Source organism: Sciurus carolinensis, chromosome 3 (genome assembly GCF_902686445.1).
Source record: "Sciurus carolinensis chromosome 3, mSciCar1.2, whole genome shotgun sequence".
NCBI classification, from domain to species: domain Eukaryota; kingdom Metazoa; phylum Chordata; class Mammalia; order Rodentia; family Sciuridae; genus Sciurus; species Sciurus carolinensis.
In genome coordinates, this window is record NC_062215.1 from 62,346,713 (window position 1) to 62,360,282 (window position 13,570).

Genomic DNA, 13,570 nt, shown 5'->3' on the forward strand with positions numbered 1-13,570 from the left:
GAGTTATTCAGTAAACAAAACAGGTAAGATCCTGTTCTCATAAAGCTCACATTCTACTGTTGGTTTATGTTATTGAAAACGTGGAAACCATCTACATGTACATCTACAAGGGACTGATGAAACAAATGAGGGCACAGGCTTATCATGATTAAAATCTTCAGTATCCTTCCTATTACACTGAAAATAAAATTCAAACTTCCAACCATGATTTGCATGGCGTCCAGCTCTCTGGCCCCACCTTGTCTGCTAGCTTCCAGTTGCCCTGGCCTCTGAGGTCTGTGGGACATACAGGGTTTCTCCCTCAGGACCTTTATACTCCACACTCCACTTCCTCTCCCAAAGTACTTCCTGCTCACCCCTCCTAACAGCTCCACTGCTGTGTTGCGCTCCCACCTCCCAACCCTTCCAAGCTCCGCACTTGGCAGTCTCCTCCCCAACCCTCTGGAAGAGATCCTCCATGACCACCCTCCTTCCTAGGTGACTCTCTTCCTCCATCCAGCACTGCAGTGTTTGTTTTCTCCCTAACACTGATCACAAAATTGAAGTTGACTCTTGGCTTACTTATTGTTGGTCACCCCACCCCCAATTAGTTGTGTTCCCTGGAATAAAGAAACTTGTCTACCCTGTTCACCATCCTTAATTAACACCAGATGTAGTGCCTGGGACATAATAAGTGCTTAATAAATATCTCTAGAAGGAATGAAAGAATAAATGGAACACTGTATGCCATTGTTAAAAAAGCTGAGGTAATACTGACATGGAGACATGTCCGTGATTTAAACACAAAGCAATGTGGCCTTGTTGTAGAATAGCATGTAGAGTATGGCCCCATTTTTATTTAAAAAGATGCAACAAAAATGTTTGAAAGGATATACACTAGTTAAATAGATAACAGTGGTTGCTTTGAGGGGTGAGATTATGGGGAAATTTCATCTCTTATGTATATGATTTTATAATATTTGAAATTTTTGAGTAAATATTGCTTTAAAGATCTATTTAATAGGGAATATCGCAAACATTTACAAAATACACAGAACAGTATAATGCACCAAAGTGCCTATCAGCCAGTATCACCAGATTTTACCACATGGCCAGTCTCATTTTGTTTACATGCTTACTTACTCCCCCTCCCTTGATTTCTTTTTAAGCAAATCTTAGACATTCTGTCATTTCATCTATAAGTATTACAATATGTATCTCTATAAAAGATAAGGATTCTTGGCAAAAAAAAAAAAAAAAAAAAACCCTTTAATATCAAATACCACATATCACCTGGTGTGGTGGTGCACATCTGTAATTCTTGGGAGGCTGAGGCAGGAGGATTGCAAGTTTGAGGACAACTTTGACAACTCAGTGAGACTCTGTCTCAAAATGAAAAATAAAAAGGGCTGGGGAGGTGGCTCAGTGGTTAAGCACCCCTGCCATTGGGTTTAATACCCAGTACCACAAAAACAAAACAAAACAAAACAAAACAGTCCGCATATCTAGGCAGTGCTCGTACTTCTCTCATTGTTGAAACATTTTTAAAATACCTTGTTTGAATCAGTATCTAATTAAGGTCATATGTGGCAATTGATTTATATAGCCCTTTTAAAAATGAATATAGTCAACATAAAAAAATTGCATACATCTTTTGTGTTTAATTGGATGCATTCTGATGATTATATATTCCTTGGTAGTCATTCCCCCACAGTTACTTTATGATCCTTTGCCCCTTTCTAGTAAATCCCACCTCACCCCACTCCATAACCTTAAATCCATCAGCACAGATTAGTTTTACCTAATTCTGAAACATGTGAATAAGTGGAATCATACAGCATGCACTCTCTGATGTTTAGTTTCTTTGGTCTGACATAATGTTTCTGAGTCATGATTGTTGGGTATATCAGCAGTTCATCCATTTTATGGTCAAGTAGTAGCTCATTATATGGCCATGACATTGACATTTAACAGCCCATTAAATGTCCTGTTGAGGGACATTTAGATTGCTTCTAATTTCGAGCCATTATGAATGCAGCTACGGTAAACACCCTTGTATGTACCTTTTTATGGTTATGTTTTCATTTACCTTGGGTAAATAGCTGGGACTGCAAATGCTAGGTCATAATGTTTCCTAAGACACTGCCAAACTGCTTTTTAAAATGCTGTATATCCCAGGGACCGATTTTTTCCCCCCAGTACAGTAAGTCATATGTATGGGACAGTGGAGCAGCTGATAATTAGGGATTTTGTCAATGTGTGTTTTGGAGAGTGAAACATTCACAACTGACTATTATCCAGCAGGACCTATTACTCAGGAGTGTGATGAGTGGCAGGCAAGGTGTGATAGTACATGAACTTCAAGTTTTCAATCTGAGACCTTAAGGAAAAAAATAAAATGACTATACATATTCTTTTATATTCCAGTTATGAGAATTCCAGTTGTTCCACATTGTTGTCAATATTGACATTGTCAGTCTTTTCGACTTTTTAGCCATTCTAATAGCTATTTTCCCAGTTTTAATTTTGCACTTTCCTACTAGTTAATGATGATGAACACCTTTTCCTTTGCTTATTTTACATTTACATATCTTCTTTCATAAAATGTCTATTCAAGTCTTCTGCCCATTTAAATTGGTTGCTTGCCTTTTTGTTGGTGATATTAGGTGTTCTTTATGTATTCTGTTTTTCCAAATTTGTGTCTTGTCTATTTTCCTAATGGAGTCCTTTGATAAGCAGAAAACTTTAATTTGATGATGGTCAATTTTTCCAAAAATTTCCCTTTTCTGGTTAGTATTCTGATCAAGGAATCTTTGTCTACCCAAGGTTGTGAAGATCTTTTCCTGTTTTTCTTGTAGAAGCTTGGTGATTCTGAGCTTTACAGTTAAGTCTATGATCTGTGTGTGTATGTGTGTGTGTATATGTGTGTGTTTTACTCAAAATGGAACCCAGGGGTGTTCTACAACTGAGCTACATCCCCGGACCTTTTTATTTTAATTTTGTTTTACTTTTTATTTTATTTTTTGATTCATTATACACAAATGGGGTATAAATTTCATTTCTGTGGTTGTACACGATGTACAGTCACACTGTTTATATAATCATACATGTACACAGGGTTATTATGTTTGTCTCATTCCATTATCTTTCCTTCCTCCCACTTCCCCATTTCCCTCTGCACAATCCAACAGTCCTCCATTCTTCCCTTACTGTCCCCACCCCCCATTATATATCATCAGTCACTTATCAGAGAAAACATTCAGCCTTTGGTGTTTTGGGATTGGCTTATTTCACTTAGCATGTTCTCCAACTCCATCTATTTACCTGCAAAGGCCATAATTTTATTCTTCTTTATGGCTACGTAATATTTCACTGTGTATATATACCACAGTTTCTTTATCCATTCATCTACTGAAGGGCACCAAGGTTGGCTCCACAATCTAGCTATTATGAATTGAGCCGCTATGAACATTGATGTGGCTGCGTCACTGTAGTATGCTGACTTTAAGTCCTTTGGGTATAAACCAAGGAGTGGGATAGCTGGGTCAAATGGTGGTTCCATTCCAAGTTTTCTGAGGACTCTTCATACTGCTTTCCAGAGTGGCTGCACCAGCAATGTATAAGGGTGCCTTTTTCCCCACATCCTCGCCAACACCTATTGTTACTTATATTCTTGATATTAGTCATTCTAATTGGGATGAGATGAAATCTTAGGATAGTTTTGATTTGCATTTCTCTAATTACTAGAGGTGTTCATATATCTGTTGATTGCTTGTATATCTTCTTCTGTGAAGTGAAATAAGCCAATCCCCAAAAACCAAAGGCTGAATGTTTTCTCTGATAAGTGGATGCTGATACATAACAGGGGCGTTGGGGGAGAGGGGATAAGGGAAGAATGAAGGAATGTTGGATTGCGTAGAAGGAAAAGGGGGGACTGGGGGAAGGAAAGGCAGTGGAATGGGAGAAACATTATTACCCTATGTACATGTATAATTACACAAATGGTGTGACTCTACATCATGTACAGAGAAATGAAAAGTTGTACCCCATTTGTATACAACGAATCAAAATGCATTCTGCTGTCATGTATAACTAAAATGAACAAACCTTAAGAATTTTTTTTTAAATGGCCCTTTTTAGGATAGTTTTAGGTTTTTAGAACAATTGCAAAAAATAGTTCAGAGAGTTTCCATGTACCACATACCCAGTTTCCCATACTATTGACACAGTATTATACATTTATTATAAATGATAAAGAATATTGATATACTGTTTCTTAAAATTTTATTTTTCAATTCTTTGTTGCTCAGATTGCTATGTCTTTTGGTTTCTTCCTCTATTTTTCTTTGCTCCCCTGCAATATTTCCTAAAGAAAGTGGATTGTCACCCTGTATATTTTTCCAGTCGATCTGCCTACTGTATCCACAGGTATTAACTGACCTGTTTGTCTCTTGTATTTCCTGTAAATTAGTAGTTGATGTAGAAGTTTGTTCAGATTCTGATTCTTTTTTGGAAAAACTACTTGATGATTGTATTGTGTACTTTTATCAGGAGATATCTAACTCTCTCTCTTTTTTCTTTTTTTTTTTGGTGTTGGGGATCAAACCCAGGGCAGGGCCTCAGGCCTGCTAAGCAAGTGCTCTCCCACTGAGCACATCCCCAGCCCTGTCTCTTTTGGTGATGTCAGCAGTCAGTGATGCACGATGCCCAAACCCATTACACCTCAAGGAGTTATAAAGAATGATATTCTAATTCTTTTCTTTCTTCTTCAGGTATTAGCTAAACTTCTGGTATAAAGAAACAGTTCCAACTGTCAATAATTCGGTCTTCTTGAGATACATATCAGATAGGAAAGGCAGGATGAAAACTTTGTTAGTATTCAATTCACACCAGTGGTTCTTCAGACTTTTCAAAGGCAACAAGTGAATTAAAAAAAAAAAAAAAATCATGAGGGCTGGGGTTGTGGCTCAGTGGTAGCATGCTTACTTATCATGCGTGAGGTCCTGGGTTCAACTCTCAGCACCACAGAAAAATAAAACAAAGGTACTGTGTCCACCTACACCTAAAAATATATTTTAAAAAATCATTATAACCAAGTGGATTTAAACATGTTTTCAATCCATTATAGCTAATATTCTGATATAAAATAATGTTTATATGTCCCATCTTTGATAGTTCTGAATAAGACTGGCTCCTTATTAATTTCCCAGGGCTAATGTAACAAATTATCATTAACTTGGTAGCTTAAAAATAATAGAAATTTATTCTCTCACAGTTCTGGAGGTTAGAAAGTCCAAAATCAAAGTGTTGCCAGGGTTGGTTTCTTCTGGAAGTCCTCAGGAAGAAACTGCTAAATGACTCTCTTCTAGCTTCTTTGGTGTTTCTTGGCAGGTAGAGGCATTCCTCTAATCCCTGTCTCTGTCTTCACAAAGCTCTCTTCCCTCCATCTTTACATCTATCTAGTTAAACCTAAGAGACCAATCATTGTGTTGGGGCCTGCCCTAAATCCAAGATGATCTCATCTTGAGGTACTTAATTGTATTTGCAAAGACCACAATTCCAAATAAGGTCACATTTCTAGGTAAAGAGGGAGGTCAGGACTTTTAAGACGATACTAGTTTTTGATATTTCTCCCTTTTTTTTTCCCCCCGGTACCAGGGATTGAACCCAGGGATGCTTAACTGTAGAGCTACCCCGGCTCTTTTTTACTTTTTCATTTTGAGACAGGCTCTTGTTAAATTGCTTAAGGTCTTGCAAAATTGCCAAGGCTGGCTTTGAACTTGTGATCCTCCTGCCTCAGGCTCTCAAGATGCTGGGGTTATAGGCATGCACCACTGGGTCCGACCACCTGCTTTTTTTTTTTAAATAACATGCTATCTCAGGTTCATCTGTTCATCTTACACATTTCCTGCTCCAGACCTGGAATTAAGTCATTTATCCAGAAATCTCTCATTTCTTTTAGTGGAAAATGGTATTTAGAGATCCAGGCAGTTAAGAATGTATTTATTTATTTTTACTTTTTGGGTACTGGGGATTGAACTCTTGGGCACTCAACCACCAAGTCACATCCCCAGCCCTATTTTGTATTTTATTTAGAGACAGGGTCTCACTGAGGTGCTCAATGCCTCACTTTTGCTGAGGCTGGCTTTGAACTCCCGATCTTCCTTCCTTAGCTTCCCAAGTAGCTGGGATTATAGGTGTGCAACACTGTACCCAGCAGAATGTATTTATTTCTATTAACAGTAAAATTAATTTTCTCTAAATTAAAATATATTGGTTACATATATCATGAGTCATCAAAATGTTCTCTGATCTACTAATGATTCTAGGATTTTAAAGAATCTATTCTAGAAAAATAATCTGAAACATTTAAAAGACTCTATTCTAAAAGATATTCTTAGAATTATTTATAAGAACAAAAATTTGAGGTAGTATAAACAATTACTAGGGATACTGTTAAATAATTCATGGTACAGTCCCTTAATGGAATATTATATAGCCATAAAAGATGCTAGTAACAAAGACGTTTTAGTAACAGGACTAATGCTAATGCTGTGACACTAACAACAAAAATGAATTAAGATTATAATATACAAAACTATGTTTATAAAAAGTGATTGGAAGAAAATAACCAAAGTTGCTGATATGATTATTTGGAGTATGGGACTAGAAGTAATAATTTTTACTGTGATTTTTCTTTTTCTTTCTTTTTTTTGTATTATGGTTATTTTACCTTTTTTATTTTTTTATTTTTTTTTGGTACTGGGAATTGAACCCAAAGGTGCTTTACCAGTGAGCCCACCCCAAGTCCTGTCTTTTTGTGATGTCAACAGCCAGTGATGTATAGCCCTTTTCATATTTTATTTTGAAGCAGAGTCTCACTAAGTTGCCAAAGTAAATCTCAAACCTTGATCCTCCTGCCTCAGCCTCCAGAGAAACTTGGATTATAGGCACATACCACTGTACCCAGCTTGCGTATTTTATTTTAAAAAAATACTGTCTTTCTATGTGTGCAAGCTTTCTCTTTTGCACTTACACAAAACACTTCAATAGTGTTTCTTCATCAATGAACTCTGGGACCTCTGCCTTGGAGGTCCTGGCAGATGCTGACATCCTGCTTTGGGGTCCTGGGGGCTAAATGCATTGCCATCTCTGGTTTCAAGACCAAACTTTTGCAGGTCATTTCTATGCAACTCAATGTGACCATGTCCCCAAGCAGAGTATGTTACTGTCTCTGCCTTTACTGCTGGCTGGCTGACCCTCAACTTTGCAGTCTTTGTGGGAACACTTCCTATTTGGCCTAGCTCACATAACATTCAGCTGTAATATCTGAACTATCATTTATGACTGTCTTCCCATGATCTAGACATGAGTAAATAATAAACACAAAAAGTTGGAAGAGCAGAACCTTCCCAAATTATTTTCTTTCTCTAAGACTTAGGTGGATCCCAGACCAAATGAAAAAAATAACTTCTGATCCTATATCTAAGATTGAATGGAAATTTACTCTGGGTCTTCTGCTAAATCAGTTTGCTGAACTTCTGCCACTTGGGGGGCTCCAGTAGAGGCATGATCCCTTCCTGCTTCACAGTTCCTGAACGTCAGCATCCAAACAATGGTTATTTGTTTCAGCAGACTGAGAATGCTATGTAAATTTCAAGAGACTCATAAAAGCCCAAGGGATTTCACTTAGTTTAACAACACTTCTGAGAATGGAATAACTGGTTGTGACTCATTGCCACCAAAGTCTGTGTCTCAGTACCACTGAGTTTATTATTGCCTTTCTCACATGGTAGACAGGGCTACTGACCTACTTTTAAGAGGTCATGCTCGCTGAGTGGTTCATACTACTTAAGGGAGGGAGACCAGTCATACTTTCTTGCCCAGTCTCCTTTTAACAAGGCCCTTCTGTAAGATGGCTCTCTCAGCAGTCTCCTGGCTGGATAGTAAATTTTCCCCTGTGGGAGGCCCACACTAGTCTGCCCAAGATTGAATGTGGCCTTTTTGGGCTCATGCTCTTCATTCCCAGCTACGAGGCCAGATAGTCCAGGGAAAGGAGCTGGTACACAAGCAGCAGGGATGGCTTGACTCACCTGCTGGGTGGTGGCCAGACAGTATTCTGCTGTGCTCAGGATGCTGCAGATGAGGCAGAGCTCCTCGAGAGTGAACTTGGCCACTTCTGAGCCCTCCTTTTCCTTGAGGAGGCTGCTGATGGTCAGGCCCCCACTGCTGGTTGTGGTTCTAAAGAAAAGGAACAGGCACTAGTCAGGCTGGAACTTCTAATTTGTTCCCTGAACTGGAAACCACACATTTTAAGACAAAGAAAAAAAGGGAAGGAAAGGCTGGCTGTGCCCAAATAAATCCACATACAACGAGTTCTCTTCCTACTGACCTCACCTTGACTATTATCTGTTTAGATACTCTGCACTGTTAGGAGTAGGAAGAGACAATTCCAAGAGTGAGTCAGTAATCAACCCTATTAACCATGACAAGCTGACAGAGGGGGGCGTGCTGGGCTGCCTATCACTTTAGCTTTGAACTTCCTAATTCATGGAACTCATTTGGAATCATCTGTACCACAAAAGCTGCTTCCCTAACTATTTCAACTAAGATAATTCTGCACAGAATTTAAAAGTTGTGCTTACGGAAGAGTACATAAGCGAATAAGACATTGTTCCTCCCTGAAGTTCTTACTCCAGATATCCACAGGCAGTTCCCTCTGTGACTACAGTGTCTGAGGGGCAGTCCCTCATCCATAGACTCTGCTCCCACGTGAGATCTAAGGTAGCAACAATTACCTGCTCTTAAGTGGATGCTTCAGAATCCTCTCCTGGTTCTTTTTGCCCTGCCCCATTTCTGTGAACAGCATCTTTAAAAACTGACAAAATTCCAGCTGAGTATACCATTTTTTTCCTGCTGGGACACTGATTAATACACGGGAACAGGCTCACAGGATGATATTAAGTGAAAGCAGTAGAGTGTAAGACTATCAGTGACGTAGTCCCCATTCTATTACACTAACGAACCAAAGCACACATCTCACACATATATATATATACACACACACACACAAATATATATACAAATGAATATATATATATATATATATATATAAATGACTATATATATGAATAAAGAATGGAAAAATATATACCAAAAAGTTAAAAAGTTTTTCTTTGGGTGGTGAGATTATAGGTGATTTTCATTTTCTTTCTTGTGGTTTTCTGTGTTTTCTATGCTACAAGAACTTGTATTATCTTGATAATCGGGACAAAGTTTTTAAATTTTACAAATAATTTTTGTCATAGTCAAAGAAGTTCTCATTAGTAAACTATACCCGACACTTAAAATATACTGCGTAGCATAGAATTCTATTCTCTTTCTTCCAAATAATGTAAAACTCCCATTTGTGACAGTTTAGTAACAATGACAGAAACTAATTCTCAAATTGTTAATTTAGCCATGGGGTGATGGTTGGTAAACACTAGGTTCAGAAGTGTTATATTAGGTGATATTCTATCACCATAGAAATGGTATATAACCGAAACATCTCTAAAACGGTAGTTGAATGATCCACTTATTTTAAGTAGCAAGCAATATAACAATCTTTTAATGTCTCAGAATACAGTGGGGTCATTATAATCAGAAACTGTGCTGTATAACCCCCTTCCCACAAATCCTCCCTATCTTTAAACATCAGACTCTGTCCAGCATAGCAAGATGCACACACAGAGAGATTTTGGGAACCTACTCAGAGGGAAAACTGGATGCATGCTCCCTCTATCACTCTAGGGCATAACCACATTGAATGAGGCTTGAATGAAATTACCTATGCTATTGAGTAGTTATTTCCATCACCTCATTTTTTTTTTTTTGGCCAAGTAGCTATTGTTGAATCCTTATAAATCAAATACTTATACATAATAGGACTGACTCCCTAGAGTCCACCATGGTATGATGTGACCTGCACTGGCAGCCAGAGGGGTATCTCCAGTAATGGTCTTGATCGGATGTGGAATGTCAACAAAGGGGAAATAGCATCAGACCCTCAGGGACTTGGTAAGAGTGTTTTCCGCCTTATTACTCTTGGCAGTTTGGTAAACAATTTCAGAGTGGATTTCCTTAAGGATTCCCATATTTAGGAATATTCCAAATCCCACTTCACTATTCTGACTGTGAAGAGCAGGACTCACTTGGGCAGGTTGCCAGAGAGGATTTTCCAGGCGTATTCTCGGAGGTACTTCTGGAAAATGGTGGTCAGGGCGATCATTGGTTCTCCAGTACTGAGCTGTGAGCACTGTACCATGCACTTCTTGTAGTAGACGAAGAGGTCAGCACAGCTGGGAAGCACAGCACCCCCCTCGTCAGTGTTGGGCTTAGGTGGCCCCTGGGCTTTGAAATCAGCCACAAACCTATCAATCAGCTCTCCAAGGTTTCTAGGAGGAAGAAACTAAAATGTTATTTCACTTCCAGAAAGATAGAGCAAATGTACTTGTTTACAAAATACACATAAATTGCTGCCATAAGTAATCATTCCTGATGTTTCTAAAATTTTAAACTGGGTTAATTTTTAGCAATATCATCATTTACCACCATCATTCACCACATAATAGGAATCATGGTTAAATTAAATAACAGCAGCAATAGAGTTTGGCATCTATGTGCTGCTTTTCAAGGCATTCATGATCACTTTTGATCCTGAACTTAGTGGCAGAGCTACCTGAATGGTAGCTAAACACAGGATGATGCCTAAACAAAGATAAACTGTTAACAAACAAACAAACAAACAAAAACCTTAAGCTTTCCTTCTTTATGCAGTTTATAGTTTTTTCTTAGAACTTCCAAAATCAAAGCTGTATGAAACTCCCCGGAGAAGAGTGGGTAGGAGCCGTGTCAGGCCTGCCCAGGCCACGGTGAGAGCGGTTGCACTCTGTCTCCCCTTTCCCATTCAAACATCTCTGAATTTGCCTCAGTCACGCTGAGTCATCACCACCTAGAATCCAGCAGGGCTGAAACAACTGTTCTCTGGGCAGTTTTGCTGTGTGGACAATGGGAGGTCTCTTGACATGTGACACCTTTTTAGGCAGCTGTCTAAAGCTACAGGAATCCAGCTGTGTTTTAAAAATATATTTATATAATAGGAAGAAAAAGACAGGAACCACACACAGCATCAATTAGCAGGAATAGGAAAAAATTGACATTTTACTCAAGTGATTTTGTTATTCAAAGTTTACTATATCCAGATGTGGCCACTATGCCCTCAAAGAGATTCAGGCTTAGGCTAGGCCTTTGTCTGTGGTAACAAAAAGCAGGGAAGGACCTCATTAGTTGACCGTGGAAAGCTCCAAGGTCACCACCCCCACCTCACAACCTTTTCTTGCCCCACTTTTCCATCTATTCTCCCACCTCTCCTCCATGGCTGACCTCCACTCTGGCCAGTCACGCTACAGGTCCTCTGCTTCACCTCCTCCCCTGTCAACTGGGCCTCTGCCTATTGCTTCCCTGGCCAAAGCACTTTCCCTCCACTTCAGCTTGGCTCGGCCTCACTGTGCAACTCCAAGTCATAGCAATCCTCTCTCAATTGGAACTCCTGTCATTTGCCACTAGATTTTTTCTTCTTCTTGTGGTCCTGGGAATCAAACCCAGGGCCTCACACATGCCAGTCTAATGTCCTACCATTGAGCCACATCCCATGCCCCCCACTTGACTTTTTAACACTTTAGTATACAGTGTAAGGATGCCAAATGCCAAAAAACATGCCAACTTTCTCCTGCCTTGGGCCCATGGTGGGCAATGCTAATCAACAATGCCTCTTGTTTTTACTGATTACTGCTGTAATTCCAGAATCCTTCTTGAGACATCATTCCAGCCAGTCACCTCTCATAAGCTGAAGCTGGTACAAAAAACGAAAGCTGCTTGCTTTATAGTCGAAAAATCTTGCACTTCACATCTGTTATCATAAGCTCCCTATTAGTTGGGAGGATGTGTATATAGCAACTCAACTTCCACATTTTGTTCCAAAGGGACAGGAATGAAACAGTGGGAAGGTGGAGATGGGATGGGGGCTGGTAAAGTGGAAGAGAACATGTAACAGAAAGCAAACGATTCCATTTGAGTCTGCTTAGGAGAGATTCTAATCTCTCCATCAGTGGTGCCAACCAAAACGGGCCAGAGCTCTGAAGCGTTTTTACCTTAATCACTCATCTATTCCTCTAGAAGTTGGATACTTACTCACCTACTTCCTGTTTCAGAGCCAACATGATGAATAAGATTATAATTAATTAGGATCATATAGCATAAAGAAAAATTCTACACGAAAACCTCTAAAGATCTGTTTTGCTGAAAGCCCACTGAGTTCCTTTTGACGTTGCTCTCTAGTGTGCATGACAAATAGTTAAGAGAACCTTCCCTGCTCTGCATTCTTCCATTCTTTGCATTAGCATGCTTCAATACCACAAAAGAGATTAGGAAATGAATAGACCGTTTTTCAAAGGATAACTAGTAAAAGCTACCCTAGTGTGAATGGGTAAGGATCATTAGTTTTTTTTTTTTTTTTTTTTTGCGGTACTGGGTACGAACTCAGGGCCTTGTGCTTGTGAGGCAAGCACTCTACCAGCTGAGCTATCTCCCCAGCCCAGGATCATTAGTTTTGAATAGATGATCCTATCCAGCCAAATACTGATTGAAATTTTATTATGTGCAATGCCTGAAGGACTGTCAGTAAGATACAAATGAATTCAACTCTAAGAAGAAAGATTGTCATTTCTTTCAGGCATCAAACCTACCCTTAGTTTCAGCAAGATCTTCATGTAAGACTCCTGGAGAAAGGGATGTGTCACATAATGACCTTCTGACTAGAATCACAAAGAGGTATTTTTTATACCCTAAGATAACAACCCGGTAAGAGTTTATAAAGTGTCAAGTCCTGACCCAGACACTGTGGGTTAGGACAGTCCTTGCTGTTAAAGACTTGAGGAGTCCCAGACGAGTAAGTGCAGAGCTCTGATTCAAATCCAGGTCTATCTGGCACTCAGGTCCCCACTCTTTCCACTACACTGTACTTTTTCTGTGTCATCTGTGAGCTTGTGAACAGTCTAAGACTTTTCTCCTTTGATTTTTGAGTTAGTGCTATAGCAGAGTAGTAACTACATGAGATTAGTCCCCACCTGAGTTCCTTCCCTAGCCTCAGGATTATTTGACAGAGGGGAAAAAGGACTTCCTAAAGACCCAAGAAATTATACTCAAAATTAGTATGTGGATATAACTGGATTCTTTTTTTTTTAAACAACAGAGTCTATAGTTTTCAATGGATTCTTAAAAGGATCTATAATTCACAAAAGGTCAATAACCACTGTTTTAGGCATCAATTTATCTGACTCCTCTGACAGAAGAGGAAAAGGAGTTCTTAAACTCTATTTTCTACATAAGCTTCTGTTGCTTACTTTAGAGTGACCAAGCATAACCTACTCAGTCCTCTTCCCTAAGGGGCTCTGCTGCTTCCCTAGTGCCTGGAAACATCCTAGTCAGGCCAAGTAAAGGCCAAGCACTGCATTTTTCATGGAGAAATGGAGAGGCCCAGAGGAAGGAGGTC

At 39.3% G+C, this 13,570-nt stretch overlaps 1 protein-coding gene across 3 annotated transcripts in view; it reads right to left on the reverse strand.

Moving 5' to 3' along the window:
* Vps53 (VPS53 subunit of GARP complex) overlaps positions 1 to 13,570 on the reverse strand; it is a 157,127-nt gene that overhangs the window by 44,941 nt on the left and 98,616 nt on the right. For 2 of the 3 annotated variants that reach the window (XM_047547064.1, XM_047547062.1), the window contains exons 14-15: positions 10,173 to 10,415; positions 8,073 to 8,220 (exon numbers count right to left, since the gene is read on the reverse strand). In XM_047547064.1, the coding sequence (XP_047403020.1) occupies positions 8,073 to 8,220; positions 10,173 to 10,415 (391 nt within the window). The remainder of the gene's footprint in view (positions 1 to 8,072; positions 8,221 to 10,172; positions 10,416 to 13,570) is intronic. The other variant, XM_047547063.1, reaches the window with a different exon arrangement.